General features: G+C 34.4%; 1 protein-coding gene and 2 pseudogenes across 3 annotated transcripts; 1 reads left to right on the top strand and 2 right to left on the bottom strand.

Annotated features, from left to right (window-relative positions):
* Positions 1–1,026: 1,026 nt before the first annotated feature.
* Positions 1,027–2,919, bottom strand: LOC144555300 (putative acyl-CoA dehydrogenase IBR3 pseudogene; annotated as a pseudogene). The gene is made up of 5 exons (XR_013512024.1): positions 2,790–2,919; positions 2,013–2,281; positions 1,601–1,786; positions 1,175–1,317; positions 1,027–1,096 (listed from the first exon to the last, which is right to left on the bottom strand). The product of XR_013512024.1 is annotated as a putative acyl-CoA dehydrogenase IBR3 pseudogene (transcript).
* An 856-nt stretch (positions 2,920–3,775) lies between these two features.
* LOC144556172 (uncharacterized) lies at positions 3,776–5,791 on the bottom strand. 2 transcript variants are annotated; one of them, XM_078304674.1, is made up of 3 exons: positions 5,379–5,789; positions 4,428–4,760; positions 3,776–4,140 (listed from the first exon to the last, which is right to left on the bottom strand). In XM_078304674.1, the coding sequence occupies exons 1-3, from the start codon at positions 5,719–5,721 to the stop codon at positions 4,088–4,090; spliced, it is 729 nt and encodes a 242-aa protein (XP_078160800.1). In that variant the 5' UTR covers positions 5,722–5,789; the 3' UTR covers positions 3,776–4,087. The 2 variants fall into 2 exon arrangements, with proteins under 2 accessions (XP_078160800.1, XP_078160801.1); XM_078304675.1 differs by lacking the exon at positions 3,776–4,140 and adding an exon at positions 4,170–4,203 and having other exon boundaries at positions 5,379–5,791.
* A 6,457-nt stretch (positions 5,792–12,248) lies between these two features.
* Positions 12,249–12,851, top strand: LOC144555299 (pectinesterase pseudogene; annotated as a pseudogene).
* The last annotated feature ends 316 nt before the right edge of the window (positions 12,852–13,167 follow it).

Below are 13,167 nucleotides of genomic sequence, written 5' to 3'. Positions count from 1 at the left end.
CTGACTCTGAGTGAGTGAGAAGAGATAAAAAGAAAGTTTGAAGAAGATCCCAGCACAACAATAGATGATGAAATCTTTTTAATAAGAAACTCTCTGTGTAAGAGGAAGTTTGTGTAAGAGGAAGTCTAACAAGAGACGCTATGTCAAGAATGTGCAGAGCTAAATGTATATTATATGGTTTTGGAAATCTGTTTTGTATGTTGTTCTCTTAAAATTATATATGTGGCCCTTTTGAATCTTAAAATTATATATGTGGCTTTTTTAATATTGAAATTATATATGTGGCCCTTTATACCATTTATGATTGAAAGCGCACAAGAATTGCTTACAAAAAGAAGAGAATAAATCTTGAATGTGATGCAATTTTAAAAATATGTAATCATCTTGGATATTTTTAGGATGAAATACTAACGTTCTTGTTTGCTTTCATTATTAACTACTATATGATTATGCAATTAATTTTTAAATTAATCACATTTAAAAAAATAATCAAAATAATATTTCGATCCCGTTGCAACCCACGGACACTTGACTAGTCATATAAAAGTTGGAGAAGTTCCCTGCATGAAATCAGGTCAGCCACCTATTCAGGTTGACATTTAGAGCCTCAATATTAAAGAAGTTCACTGCATGAAATCAATTTAGCCCAGCGCATTTGTACGTACGTAGTGGTGTCTCTCATTTTCCAAGCATCCAGCCCATTTGAGAGTTCATTTAGCCCAACGCTCAGCCCAATTTAGCCACAACTCACACCCATCCGGTTAGCACTTCTGCACTTAGTCCCACAGTATCAAAATAAAAGTTTCAATGCGATGGAGGGCTTATAAAAGTACTGGGGAGGCGCTGGGCAAATTAACTGACGGATCCGGGACTCAGTTAATGGGTTCGGGATTCGGAGTTCTTCATAATTTTTAGTTGCGGTAATGGATTTTGATTTTTATGAATCCGTTAGCTAAAATCTGCAAAATTAATTCCCATAGGCGGATTTTATGCGGTGCAAGGCCGCAAACGCGGCCGTATATACGGTCACATAAACTGCATTTTACAACACTGGGTCCACCACTTCCTCCCATTTATGACGTAGAAATCACCTTGCCTAGTTTAAACTCAGAAGCGTAAGATTAAATATGTGAGTTTTTTGTGAGGTTAGGGTGGGGTTTTATTTGCATAATACCTGGTAATTGAACATTCTATGTTAGTTGCATCAGATGAGGCCACTTGGGGCTCTGTCATTGCGAAACCAGAACGAATCTTTCCTTGTAGTAAAGGCACAAGCCACTGTTCTTGCTGTTCCTTAGTTCCATACCTCAACAACACCTATAAAATGAAGCTACTACCTTGTCAGAAAAATGAAACAACAAATTTTGAAATAAGAACAGGCTTGCATTCCATACCAAAAGAAACTGGTATGGGGATGACAATCCTTGTGGTACAACATGCAAACAAAATCATTATACCAAGTTACAAGCTGAGTGTTTATCATTGTGGTATAACTGACAAATTATTTAAATTAAGATATAGTGTTAAGTACCCTACTTGATAACTGATTGTATAATTTTTTTTTTTTCCTATTTATGCAATGAATATGAATAAAAAATACGTCCATGTTGCCTGTATCTGGCACACCACAGTTAAATATTTGTGGGGCCCACAAACAGCGTCCCATAATTTCACATAAATATCCATACTCTAAGTTTGATAATCCTTCACCTAGTAAAAGATCATTTGGATTTTCGTTGGCTTTGTCCCCAAATAGTAGGTTTCTAGCTCTAGCTGCACTGTCCAACTGTAAAAAGAACAAAATGCATAGTAAACAAAATAATGAGTTTATAAATATGTCTAATTATGCAAACTTTAATATATACTTAGAACTTAGCCCCAATCGTACATGAACAACAAAAGAAAAGTGGACTAAACCTTTCTTTCATATTTACTCTGAGGATACTGTTGAATACTACATCACAATAAATAATATTTTTAAAGATAAATAGAAGCACTAGAATGAATATTACAGGGATAAATAAGTTCCAGAGGCCTTCTTACTTAGCCAAGTCTTTTAGTCTCTCTTCTTCCGGATGAATCGTCCATCTTTTGTCTGAATGCGCGAGTTTGTAAAATACAGTCTCAAATGAATATATATGTTCATCCATGAACTTGATTAGCTTCTTGCGGATATCTAGAACTTTCTGGCTGGGAACGAACTTGCCTGTATCCTTCGATGAGTATCAGGTATCTTTATATTGATCTACTACCTTTGATGAAATTTCTGAAGTCATTATACCTAGTTAATGAGAATGTGAAATAAGATGTTGGAAAAAAGTAAAACAAAAAGCTTGATTAATATTTTAATGGAACTGACACTTTTTTAGATTTTTTTGAATTAAGGGCTCCCATTGATCCCGGCAGTCATTTCTTTTCAAACGCCTCTTTCGGAAATTGAATATGCGTCTCTTCATGGAGAGGCAAGGCCCATCACTACCTATGCTGGGCCTATGGATCTTGAATGGAGTTACCACATTATACTAAACTAATCAGGGTTCAATCCTATATTTCTGTACTGTACCAGCAAGGTTTAGGTGAGCTGATGGTGACAGGACCCCTATCAACCCGATTTTATTTTCTGGGTTTTTACTTTTTGGCTCATTCCACAGTTTTATGATCAGATCAGAGGCATCCGAAGGTTTCAGTGTTTAATTTGATAAGAAAATAAAATAAAATAACACCATCAGAGATCAATGCCAGTCAATCCATGCCGACTGGTTGTTAATTAGTCTGATATAACAACATACCAAGAGGCGGTTGCGGTGGAAGGAGTGTTTTGCGATTTATAAAATCCCAGGCACGATCAACAAATGCATTAGCCAGCTTTCATGAAAACCCTGCTCGGTCTCCACCCGATGCATTGCGCTATTCACATTTGCCCCTAATTGGAAACAACAAAGTGGTGATGAGGTTCACAAATGAAAAATTAGTGAAGAGATTATTACCATAGTTCATCTGTGACAAACTCCTGGATAAATAGATGCTCCTCTAAACAGTGAAAAGGCAATGTAAAACTTCCAGTTTTCAGCTGGCCAAGGTTTTCCCTGGTGCCAAGAGAATAATTATCTTAACAACAATTATAAAAATATTAGCAATATAATAAATAACAATAATAATAGTAATTGTAAAAAAATCATAAAATAATAACAAAATTAGTAAAAATAATAGTAGTAGTAGTAATAATAATAATAATAAGGTAGTGCAGTCTCTTTATATCCAGTTTGTTGTATTTTGTTGCTTTCGTGCATAGATTATCTTTTTGTTCATAATGCACAAAAAGCTACCTTGTAAATATAGTAGTTGACTTCAAGACTGTTGAAAATCTAGCCGTATTGAACATTGACATAATTCATAACCCTATTTATTATGTTGCCTAGTGACATCTAGTCGAGTTGGCTGTTGCATGTCACTTGAATAGGTGTTACGGCAGGTTCTCTTCTATGCATATTGTGACAACTTTAGTGCTATAAATATCCGCTCACTAATTTGGGTATTGTATTTTTAGGTCAATTTGACACAATTTTTTCATTTATAAATTTATAAAAACTAAATACAAAATGATAGATCGGTTCCAACCACACAACCTATCATTTTAATAAATCAGGCATCGATTCAAGGATAACCACATGATTAGTGAAAGATTTCAAAGAGAGGATGTTTTGAAATCTCAAATATGGATTAACACATCTTAAAACAAAACAGTAACGGAAATATGGATAAACACATCTTGACATATTTGGTCAAAGCATATAAATATATCATAAGACATAAAATAATTAGTCCCACATATATCATAATATTTAGAATGCTCTTTAATGTTTTAAAAAACACTTTGCAAGGCTGCATATGTGACATCCACACGATAAATAAAACAGGTTAGCTTCATTTGACTTGTGACCATAGTTTCAGCGTCCTCCCCAATGAAAACAAAGCAGCAGAAGGCATCGAGTTGATGAGATTGGAGTACTTCCTAAAGCTATCCATGCAAATATTCTTGCTCTTGAGTTCGCTACAAAGGCTGAGTGAAGGACGCGGCATATACTGTTCACTTCTGATACGAAGGCCTTGACATTTTCCATGCTGACCTCCATGCTGACCCTGGTTTTGGAATATATGCTCAATTCTCATACTATGCAATTCAACAATGCATTTTGGGGCAATCTGGTAAGTGATTGATACCATAATTATCAGAAGGAAAAAACAGACTTGTATGGTCTCCTTTATTAATCCTAAGTTCTGAGCACCACTGCCAGCCTTTTTTCTGCAGTAACCAATTTTGCTTGATAGTGTATTAGTAAATTACATTTTGTTCCTTCTTTTAAGGTGCTTATATGTGCAACTTTGTGTGTGAAATAGCTATAGGGGGGATGCTGCTTTTACTGTACCTTTCTTAAAGGGGTCATCGAGTGGCTTGCAATGTCCATACCATGACCCATACATCCCAACAGGAGGATGATTGAATTGCTGCGGGGTGAAATTCTCCCCTTTGACAAGCGGTATCCATGGCCACATTAACGTGGCCGCATAATATAGGGAGGCTTTGACCTGTATATGGCTGCAAGAGAGAAGAACATTGTAGTTATCCATCCTGAGGCGGTGAAGGAATTTCGCAAAATCACGATTACCGGAGATGAGGAAGAAATGGGCTGGTGGCGGATTATGTGCGGTCCAACTCATCAAGTTGGTCCTGAGCAACATCTCTGTACTGTACATTTCACCTGTCACATTGAGATTCAATTAGCCATATGCAATTTTTTTTGTTTGGGTCAATAGTCAATTGTGAATTTGAAAATACAAGGTCCATAAATGAGTCGCAGAATTTAACTCAAAACTATTAGGCAAAACACCAATTAAATTTTCCAAAAAGCTTGATGAGTTAGAAAAAATCATTGAAAATCCATTATACCAACAAGGCAACATGACTTTGATGGTAATTCAATGTGGTGAAAGCTCATGTCATTAAACTACATTTTTAACAATTCATCTGGTTACTATTCTCTGCATCCTACTTAGCTAACAAAATTGGTGTTGCAGTCAAAAATAACATCATCTTTGCACCTGACTCGAGAAATTTCTAAATGATGATAATTTTAGATAGGGTTAGGAGGTGCACTAAAACCAAATATACATGATTTTCACCACAAGGGAAGTTTCAAAAAGGAAAACTTTCATTCAAATTTTAATACGCAACCTCAAAAAGACGGAGCAATCATAATTAAAAAGCAAAACGGGAAAATTAATTAGACATATCAGAATGAAAATTGGCTTAATAGACACGGGCATCCATATGGGCCAGGGTTTAACAAATAATTAACATGCAATAATCCTTTACTCACTAGGCGGGAAATGAACGAGGCTAATTCCGGTGGAGCTTAGAGCTTCCTGAGTGGCACACGGCATCTTGTTTCCTATGTCACCGAAGGCATTGATGGACACGGGCCCACTGATGCCATTGGACCGTAGGGCTGAAACGATCCTGTCCGAAATCTGGTCCTCGTCAACTCCAGCTGGGATGGAACAGTTCTCGTAGTCCCACCACACCGAAACATTGCTCCCTTCAGCGCAACAATTCTGTGATGATGATAAGAGAGGAGGAGGAGGAGGAGGAGGAATAACGAAAAAGGAGAGGCCACGAGAGAGGAGAAGGGATCGCGATCGAGCTACGGTTAGGGTTTGCATTTTCTCTTCCTGTTCGATTTAGGTTTCTGGCGATCGATGGCTTCGGAAGCAAGAGGCCCCGAGTTTTGTTAAATAAACCTTTCTCGAAGGGAGGCTGTACAATTGGAGTTGTTCTTAGTCACGAACCTTGGTATCCAAGTAGCTACCAAGTTTTCAAAAAAATAAATAAACCCTTTGTCGCTGGTCTAGTTGCCTGTCTCGGCGTACCCGCCTATTGGACTGTCCGGGCTCCTGTGGGCCTATACTCGGCTTCAGCCCAAGCGCCTAAAATCTAGGCTGTATATCTATTCTTATTCTTTTATTAGAGTATATGTGTCAAAAATAGAAGCAATGTGCATTCAAACAATATTTTTGCTATTCAGAATAGTTAGAATAGCTGCTATTTTTTATTCCTTGTAAATGTTGAAATAACTACTATTCGAAAATGTGAAGAGTGAAGTAAAAATGATTATTTTTCAGATTTTTGTCAACACAGTCCCGAAATGACAAAATTGACACTACTTTATGTTATCTCCACGTTGTGACAATTCGTTTAAGACCCCACTTGTCTATATTTCATCTTAATTAGCACCTTGTTAACACAATTATTTATCGGTTACAACTATTCACTATTCCAAATGTACAATCCAAACAACATTTTTACTAATCCGAATAGCATCATTTTCACACTAATCTAAAAATCACTATTTTTTTCTCTATTCTTATTTACTATTCTCAAATTTCGCTATTCTAGCTATTCTAGCTCTCATCCAAACGATTGTGAGTTAAAGTTATGATGAATCAGAGTCACATCGATACATCAAAATGATTAACCTCATTTCCTTTGTTTTCATAACTATTACTAGTATCGTGCCCGTGCATTTCAACGGGGACATTATAAGAGAACTCGAAAAAAAGACCAGCTCTATTTTTTCTAATTCAATATAGACAAATAGAAAACTAAGAATCTATATATATAGGATCTGTTCGACACGATAAGGAATAGGAGAAGAAAAAAGGATTATGGAATTAAGAAATGATCACTCTTCTAGTCTATTCTAAATGTGTTCAACAATTCAACAATTGAAATAAGGAAAGTGAACAATTATTAAAATAAAAAATAGTAAAAAAATTACTCTTATGACGTTATATTATAAGTACATCATCATCCAAAACTCAATAACATAATGTTGAGTTTCACAAATTATGGTAACAAATAAAAATAAATAAAATACTGAATATTAACACATGAACAAATCTTATTCTATAAAATACATAAATACAAATTATGATAAATAAAACTAGTGCAAATAATTAAACTTGACAGTTGATAATTAAAAATTACAACAAACAAAGATGATTAAATAGTTTACAAAGACAGTTGATAACTAAAAATTACAGCAAACAAAGACGGTTAAAATAATTCATACAACTAAAAATTACAACAACAATAAACTTATTTAAAATGATAAAAATTACAACAACTAAATAGTTTATATAAATACAATGATGCAGCATCTATGAGAAATAATTAAATAACCAATTAACAAAACTGCAGTATATAAATACAATCATTCGAATGAAAAAATTAATTATTAAAGACAAATAAATATTAATTTATACTATACAATGTTGAGAATAATTAAAAGGCAAATGAAAAAGAATTAAATGATCTGAGTGTGGAAAAAGATAAGTCTAAGTTGGCACTCATTGATACTGATCATCTCATCGATTAAAACCAGAGCACAACATAGAACTAATTGCTTGAACTTTTTTAGACACCATTTCTACTACAGTCCCTTGATGTGTGAAACAAATACCAATTCCTGTTTGTCCATTCACAGCCCAAGAGCCATGTACAAAACATGCATATTCACTTTCTGTTTCTGGTAACAAGTTTGGTAGGAGCGTACCAGTATGTACAGTGTTTTGACAAGCTTTGGCTTTGCCCATGCCTATGTTTAAAAGAAAGATAAAACAAGGTAGATTTAGATATCAAATTATAGCTTGCACAAACTTGGTTATGATGCAAGATGTGGGGTTTTCTCTGTACATCTCATTTTGAGTTAATATCATATTATCTTTATGCATTTCTTTTAACTTTACTGGTTCTGCTCTTTGCTTTGCTGCAATAGTAGACAATGCATAGCAGCATAGGTACAATGGTCCTCATGGATGACTTTAAAAGATGATGTGTACCCACATCACTTTGTTAGACTAATTTTATATTTCTTCAGCTTTTGTAGATTAGTTACACTAATCTGACAGTGTTAACACAAATTGGTTATACTAAACAAGAAATATTATTATATGAGTTTCGCTTACCTCTAGAGCCTTCTTTGCATCTCTTTCAATCGTATGATCTGATATGCTTTAATCTCCCTTTCACTGGGATTGCAGTCCTTACTTCAGGAGTGAATCTTCCACATCTACCCAAGTCAGTCCATTAAATGGTCATTTTATTGAAAATTTAAAACAAAGATATAAAAAAAGAGCAAACACAGTGTACTTATGTAACACAAAGATTGCAACCTTTGGTCCTTGAATATATAGGGAACCATAATATGCTCACCGAGGATAAGCTCCAAGAGCTCCTTTATACCAGCTAAAAGTATGGAGTCATGGGAGGAAATTACTGAAATGCCCCCAACTCTGTCCTGCTTAGTGGAACTGGCGTCTGCCATAGAAGATGCAGAGCATGGATTTGTAGTTGCTAAATTGTTTTCAGATGGAGTCCACATTTCTTCATACACATCTTTCCTTCTTACTAAAATTAGAATTTATAATTGCTTTTGATTAACAAATGCTACTTTCTCGTGAACTTCTCGAATATTCTGGTTTCAGATACTTTGGGTCAGTTCTATTATTTAGAAATAACAACAGAGACAACCAATTCATACTGGTAATGTACTGGTATGAAATAATATGTGTGAGGAAGCACTCTTATTTGACTTTAGATCCGCTCATGTACGTAGCCGAGGACATAAAACAGGTTAATACTCGGATGATAACAATTAATTAATAAATATAATAAAATAGTCACTAATGTTGCATTGGATTCTGCAGAGAATATTTCTCTCCACCTCGGAGATTAGAAAGAGACAAAGATTGTGGGGCTCATTAATTACACAATCTACCCTCGAATTAGAGTATTAATAATATCCGGGTCGGGTATACCCTACCCTGCCCGCCTGTGCCCGCTGCCCGGGGGTACCCATGCCCAAGCCCGAGTATGGGTCGGGTAAACAGGTATGCGGGTAGGGGCAAAAACTGGACTGGACCCTGTTTTTTTGGCAAATACCCGACCCTACCCGGACCGCCCATATCCGTACCCGACCTTACCCGTACCCGACTTTACTCTACCCGGGTACTCGTCTACCCGTACCCGTACCCGTACCCTTATACCCGACCCAATAATTCAAACCCCAAATTCAAATTTTCCCCCCCAAACTGGTTCAAGTCCCATCCGGACCCGACCGGTCGGACCCACCCGGACCGACCGGATGGGACATAATTTTTTTTTTTCTGTTATTCTTTTAAATTTTAAATTTTATCCCTCCAACTCCAATCAAATTTATTTAAATATCCCTCTTCCAACCTTCATTTTCACATCTCCATCCCAATACTCATTATCTCAATCTAAATTTTTATTATTCTCAAATTTTAAATTTATTGTTTTAAAAAAAAATAGTTGTAAATTTAATTCCTTCTACAAATACGCAAATGGAATTACGAATGTATCAAAATTACGAAGTTCGGCACCTCCCGCAAGATTTTTCCGCGAAATTTAAATGTTACATTTATTTCATGTTAGATTAATTTATTTTTGTAAAGTAAATTTAGTTTATGCTAGATTTATTGGATGTTAAGTAATTAGATTTTATTAGATTTATTTTATGTTAGATTTGTTAAATTTGTTAGATTTATTGAATATGTTAGATTTATTTAGTTTATGTTAGATTTGTTAGATGTCAAGTAATTAGATTTGTTTTGATGTTAGATTTCATTTTTGAAATTCGGATTTATTTTTCATAGATTTAAAAAAGATGTTAGATTTATTTTTGAAAATATGTGAAGTAATTAGATTTGTTTTGAATAGGTTAGATTTTATTTTTGAAAATTCGGATTTATTTTTGTGAATATGTTACATTAGATTTTATTTTAAAAATGTTACATTAGATTTATTTTTAAAAATGTTAGATTTATTTTGAATATGTTAGATTTATTTTTGTAAATGCTAGATTTATTTTTAAATAGGTTAGATTTATTTTTGAAAATTTTAGAATTATTTTTGTGAATATGTTACATTAGATTTTATTTTAAAAATGTTACATTAGATTTATTTTTAAAAATGTTAGATTTATTTTGAATAGGTTAGATTTATTTTTGAAAATTTTAGATTTATTTTTAAATAGGTTAGATTTATAGTAGCTTCTATATGTTGTGTTTAATTATTTCTGTTTTTAAATTTCTGTTTTTTAATTTCTATTTTTTAATTTCTGTTTTTAAAATTCTGTTTTTTAATTTCTGTTTTTTAATTTCTGTTTTTAAAATTCTGTTTTTTAATTTCTGTTTTTAAAATTCTGTTTTTTAATTTCTGTTTTTTAATTTCTGTTTTTTAATTTCTGTTTTTAAAATTCTGTTTTTATTTCTGTTTTTTAATTTCTGTTTTTTTAATTTCTGTTTTTTAATTTTCTGTTTTTAAAATTCTGTTTTTATTTCTGTTTTTATTTCTGTTTTTTTAATTTCTATTTTTTAATTTCTGTTTTTAAAATTCTGTTTTTATTTCTGTTTTTTAATTTCTGTTTTTTAATTTCTGTTTTGTAATTTCTGTTTTTAAAATTCTGATTTAATTTCTGTTTTTTAATTTCTGTATTTAAAATTCTGTTTTTATTTCTGTTTTTTAATTTCTGTTTTTATTTCTGTTTTTTAAATTCTGTTTTAATTTCTGTTTTTAAAATTCTGTTGTTATTTCTGTTTTTTAATTTCTGTTTTTAATATTCTGTTTTTATTTCTGTTTTTTTATTTATATTTTTTATTTATATTTTATTGCTTTAAAGTAAAAAAAATAATAATAACAAAAACAGAAAAAAAATAACAGGGAAGAAAAAACAGAAAAAAAAAGAAAAAAAAAAGAAAAAAAAAACAGAAAAAAACAAAAAAAAAACAGAAAAAAAAAAGGACCTATCCGGACCGCCCTACCCCTCAAGGGTACCGCGGGCACGGGTATAGGAAGGACAAGGCACGGTTTTTGAAAAAAAATACCCGAGATATCCGTATACCCGCCGTACCCGTGCCCCTGCTCGGATATACCCGGCCCGCCCGTGCCCTGCCCGAGATTAATACACTACCTCGAATGCCGCGTAATCCAACTTTATTATTTTATTCCCTGATTTTGTAAAATTTCCCCTTTTCATGATTAGGATAATAAAATTTTTGTTTTCTTTAAGGGATAGTAACCAGTTGCCACGGGTCGGGGTCGTTGTTTTCTTTTTCCCTTTTTTTTTTTTTGGTTAGAAGTGTCATTGTCATTTTCTTTATATTTTCTATGGCTTACTGGATCCGTAAAACGTGAGGCGGGCCAAGATCTATAGTATCGAGCGTGCTAATCCTTTTTTATGTCCCCACTAGGGGTGGTAACGAGTTGGCTCGTTACGAGCTGGGTCTAACTTGAACTCGTCACGAATTGGCTTATTTGAGTCACGAGCGAGCTGACTTTAGAAATCCGAGCTGAAATCTTAGCTGGAAATCGTCACGGGCTGGATCGAGCTAACTCGCTAAGTTTAGTTGGATCTTATTTTAAGAAGAAAATAAATTATACAAATTTTTTGAACCAAGCTCAGCCGAGCTGGACAGTATAAAATACACAACTTCATACAGATTCACAAATTGACACCTAGTCAAACTAGCTCACAAGCTGGCAAGCAACCTAACCCCACCTTATTGAACTCGTTAATTTTAAACCGAGCTAGTGAGAAATTGACTCATTAACAGCTCGGTCTAATAACGAATAAGCTACTAGCGAACAAATCAAATGCGAATCACAATCGAACTACGAGCTACGGATTTTTTTGCCACCCCTACAAACAAACAAACATGCATATTATTCAAGTAATGAGTAATGACTAACGACACTCCGTCGGCAGATGGGGATCTGTCTGAAGATAATGTGGGGGCATTACAAAGGATTAGCACGCTGGCTTCGTTTCTCATATTCACCATGCATTATCGATCTCTTACGACATACGGCGTGTAACTATTGGTGGGGCAGATTTGCTTGCATACTTTTCCAACATTTTAGTTTTCAATATTGAAGTAAGATGCCAAGTAACATGCCAACATTTTAGATTTGATAAAATAGCAACAGAAATAGAGGTTTATGCTCTTTTCTTTCTGTATGATTTCAACAATTTACCTTGTAGTTTTTTTAATTTTCAGAGAAACTTTTAAGAAAATTATTTACTCTGCAAGAAAATATTGTTAACATTTTTGAACTTGTGCAGCTGTGATTGGAAACGGGTTCATCGCCCAGGATCTAACAATAGAGAATGCGGGTCCGAGCAAGCACCAGGCTGTCGCATTGCGGGTCCGTGCCGACCTCACTGCCTTCTATCGTTGTAGTTTTGTTGGATACCAAGACACTATACACGCACTCCCTCCGGCAATTTTACCGCGAATGCGACGTTTATGGCACAATCGACTTCATCTTTGAAGATGCAGCTGTTGTGTTACAAAACTGCAACTTGTATGCACGCAAACCGGATCCGAACCAAGTCAATGTGTTCACTGCACAAGGTAGAGAAGATCCAAATCAGAATACTGGCATCTCGATCCAGAATTGCAAGGTGGCGGCCGCAGCTGATTTGATACCAGTACAGTCAAATTTCTCGACCTATCTCGGGAGGCCATGGAAGCAATATTCAAGGACAGTTTACATGCAGTCAAATCTCGAAAGCTTGATCAATCCGGCTGGATGGTTGCCGTGGAATGGTACATTTGCACTCGACACGTTGTATTACGGAGAGTATATGAACAAGGGAGCCGGTGCAAATACAACGGGCCGGGTCAATTGGCCGGGTTATCATGTCATCAATAGCTCGGTTGATGCAAACAATTTCACAGTCTCATCATTTATTCAAGGAGATCAATGACTGAGTTCAACTATGATTCCTTTTATGCTAGGGCTTAATTAAAAGATTGAATTTGGGTATGTGTATTCAGAATTTCTTTTTTGATGCTTGATTCTCTCGGCACAAGCTTTTATAGAGAGAGACTTGTATTAGTAATAGTGATATAGGGTTATTCATCTTATATATCGCTTACTGTACACATAAGATTAACCATTTGGGGACAAAACGATATGATAACCATTTTCTCATATGGTAAATGTAACTTGGTACTATATGTTGGGAAAAAGAAGAATAATAATAAGTAACAGTGTCACAAGATACTAAATTAAGAAAAGAC

The sequence above is a fragment of the Carex rostrata genome, chromosome 6 (assembly GCF_964058835.1).
Source record: "Carex rostrata chromosome 6, lpCarRost1.2, whole genome shotgun sequence".
NCBI classification, from domain to species: domain Eukaryota; kingdom Viridiplantae; phylum Streptophyta; class Magnoliopsida; order Poales; family Cyperaceae; genus Carex; species Carex rostrata.
The sequence above is the reverse complement of the archived record's forward strand: the minus strand, read 5'-3'. Positions and strand labels throughout refer to the sequence as shown.

Bases quoted from the DNA above. Each gene is read 5' to 3' on its own strand.
- LOC144556172 (XM_078304674.1), bottom strand. From the start codon at position 5,721: ATGCAAACCCTAACCGTAGCTCGATCGCGATCCCTTCTCCTCTCTCGT. The intron at 4,761-5,378 runs GTGAGTAAAGGA...TCAATGTGACAG, and splicing joins CCTCGTTCATTTCCCGCCTA to GTGAAATGTACAGTACAGAG. The intron at 4,141-4,427 runs GTACAGTAAAAG...TTCCAAAACCAG, and splicing joins CGATGACCCCTTTAAGAAAG to GGTCAGCATGGAGGTCAGCA.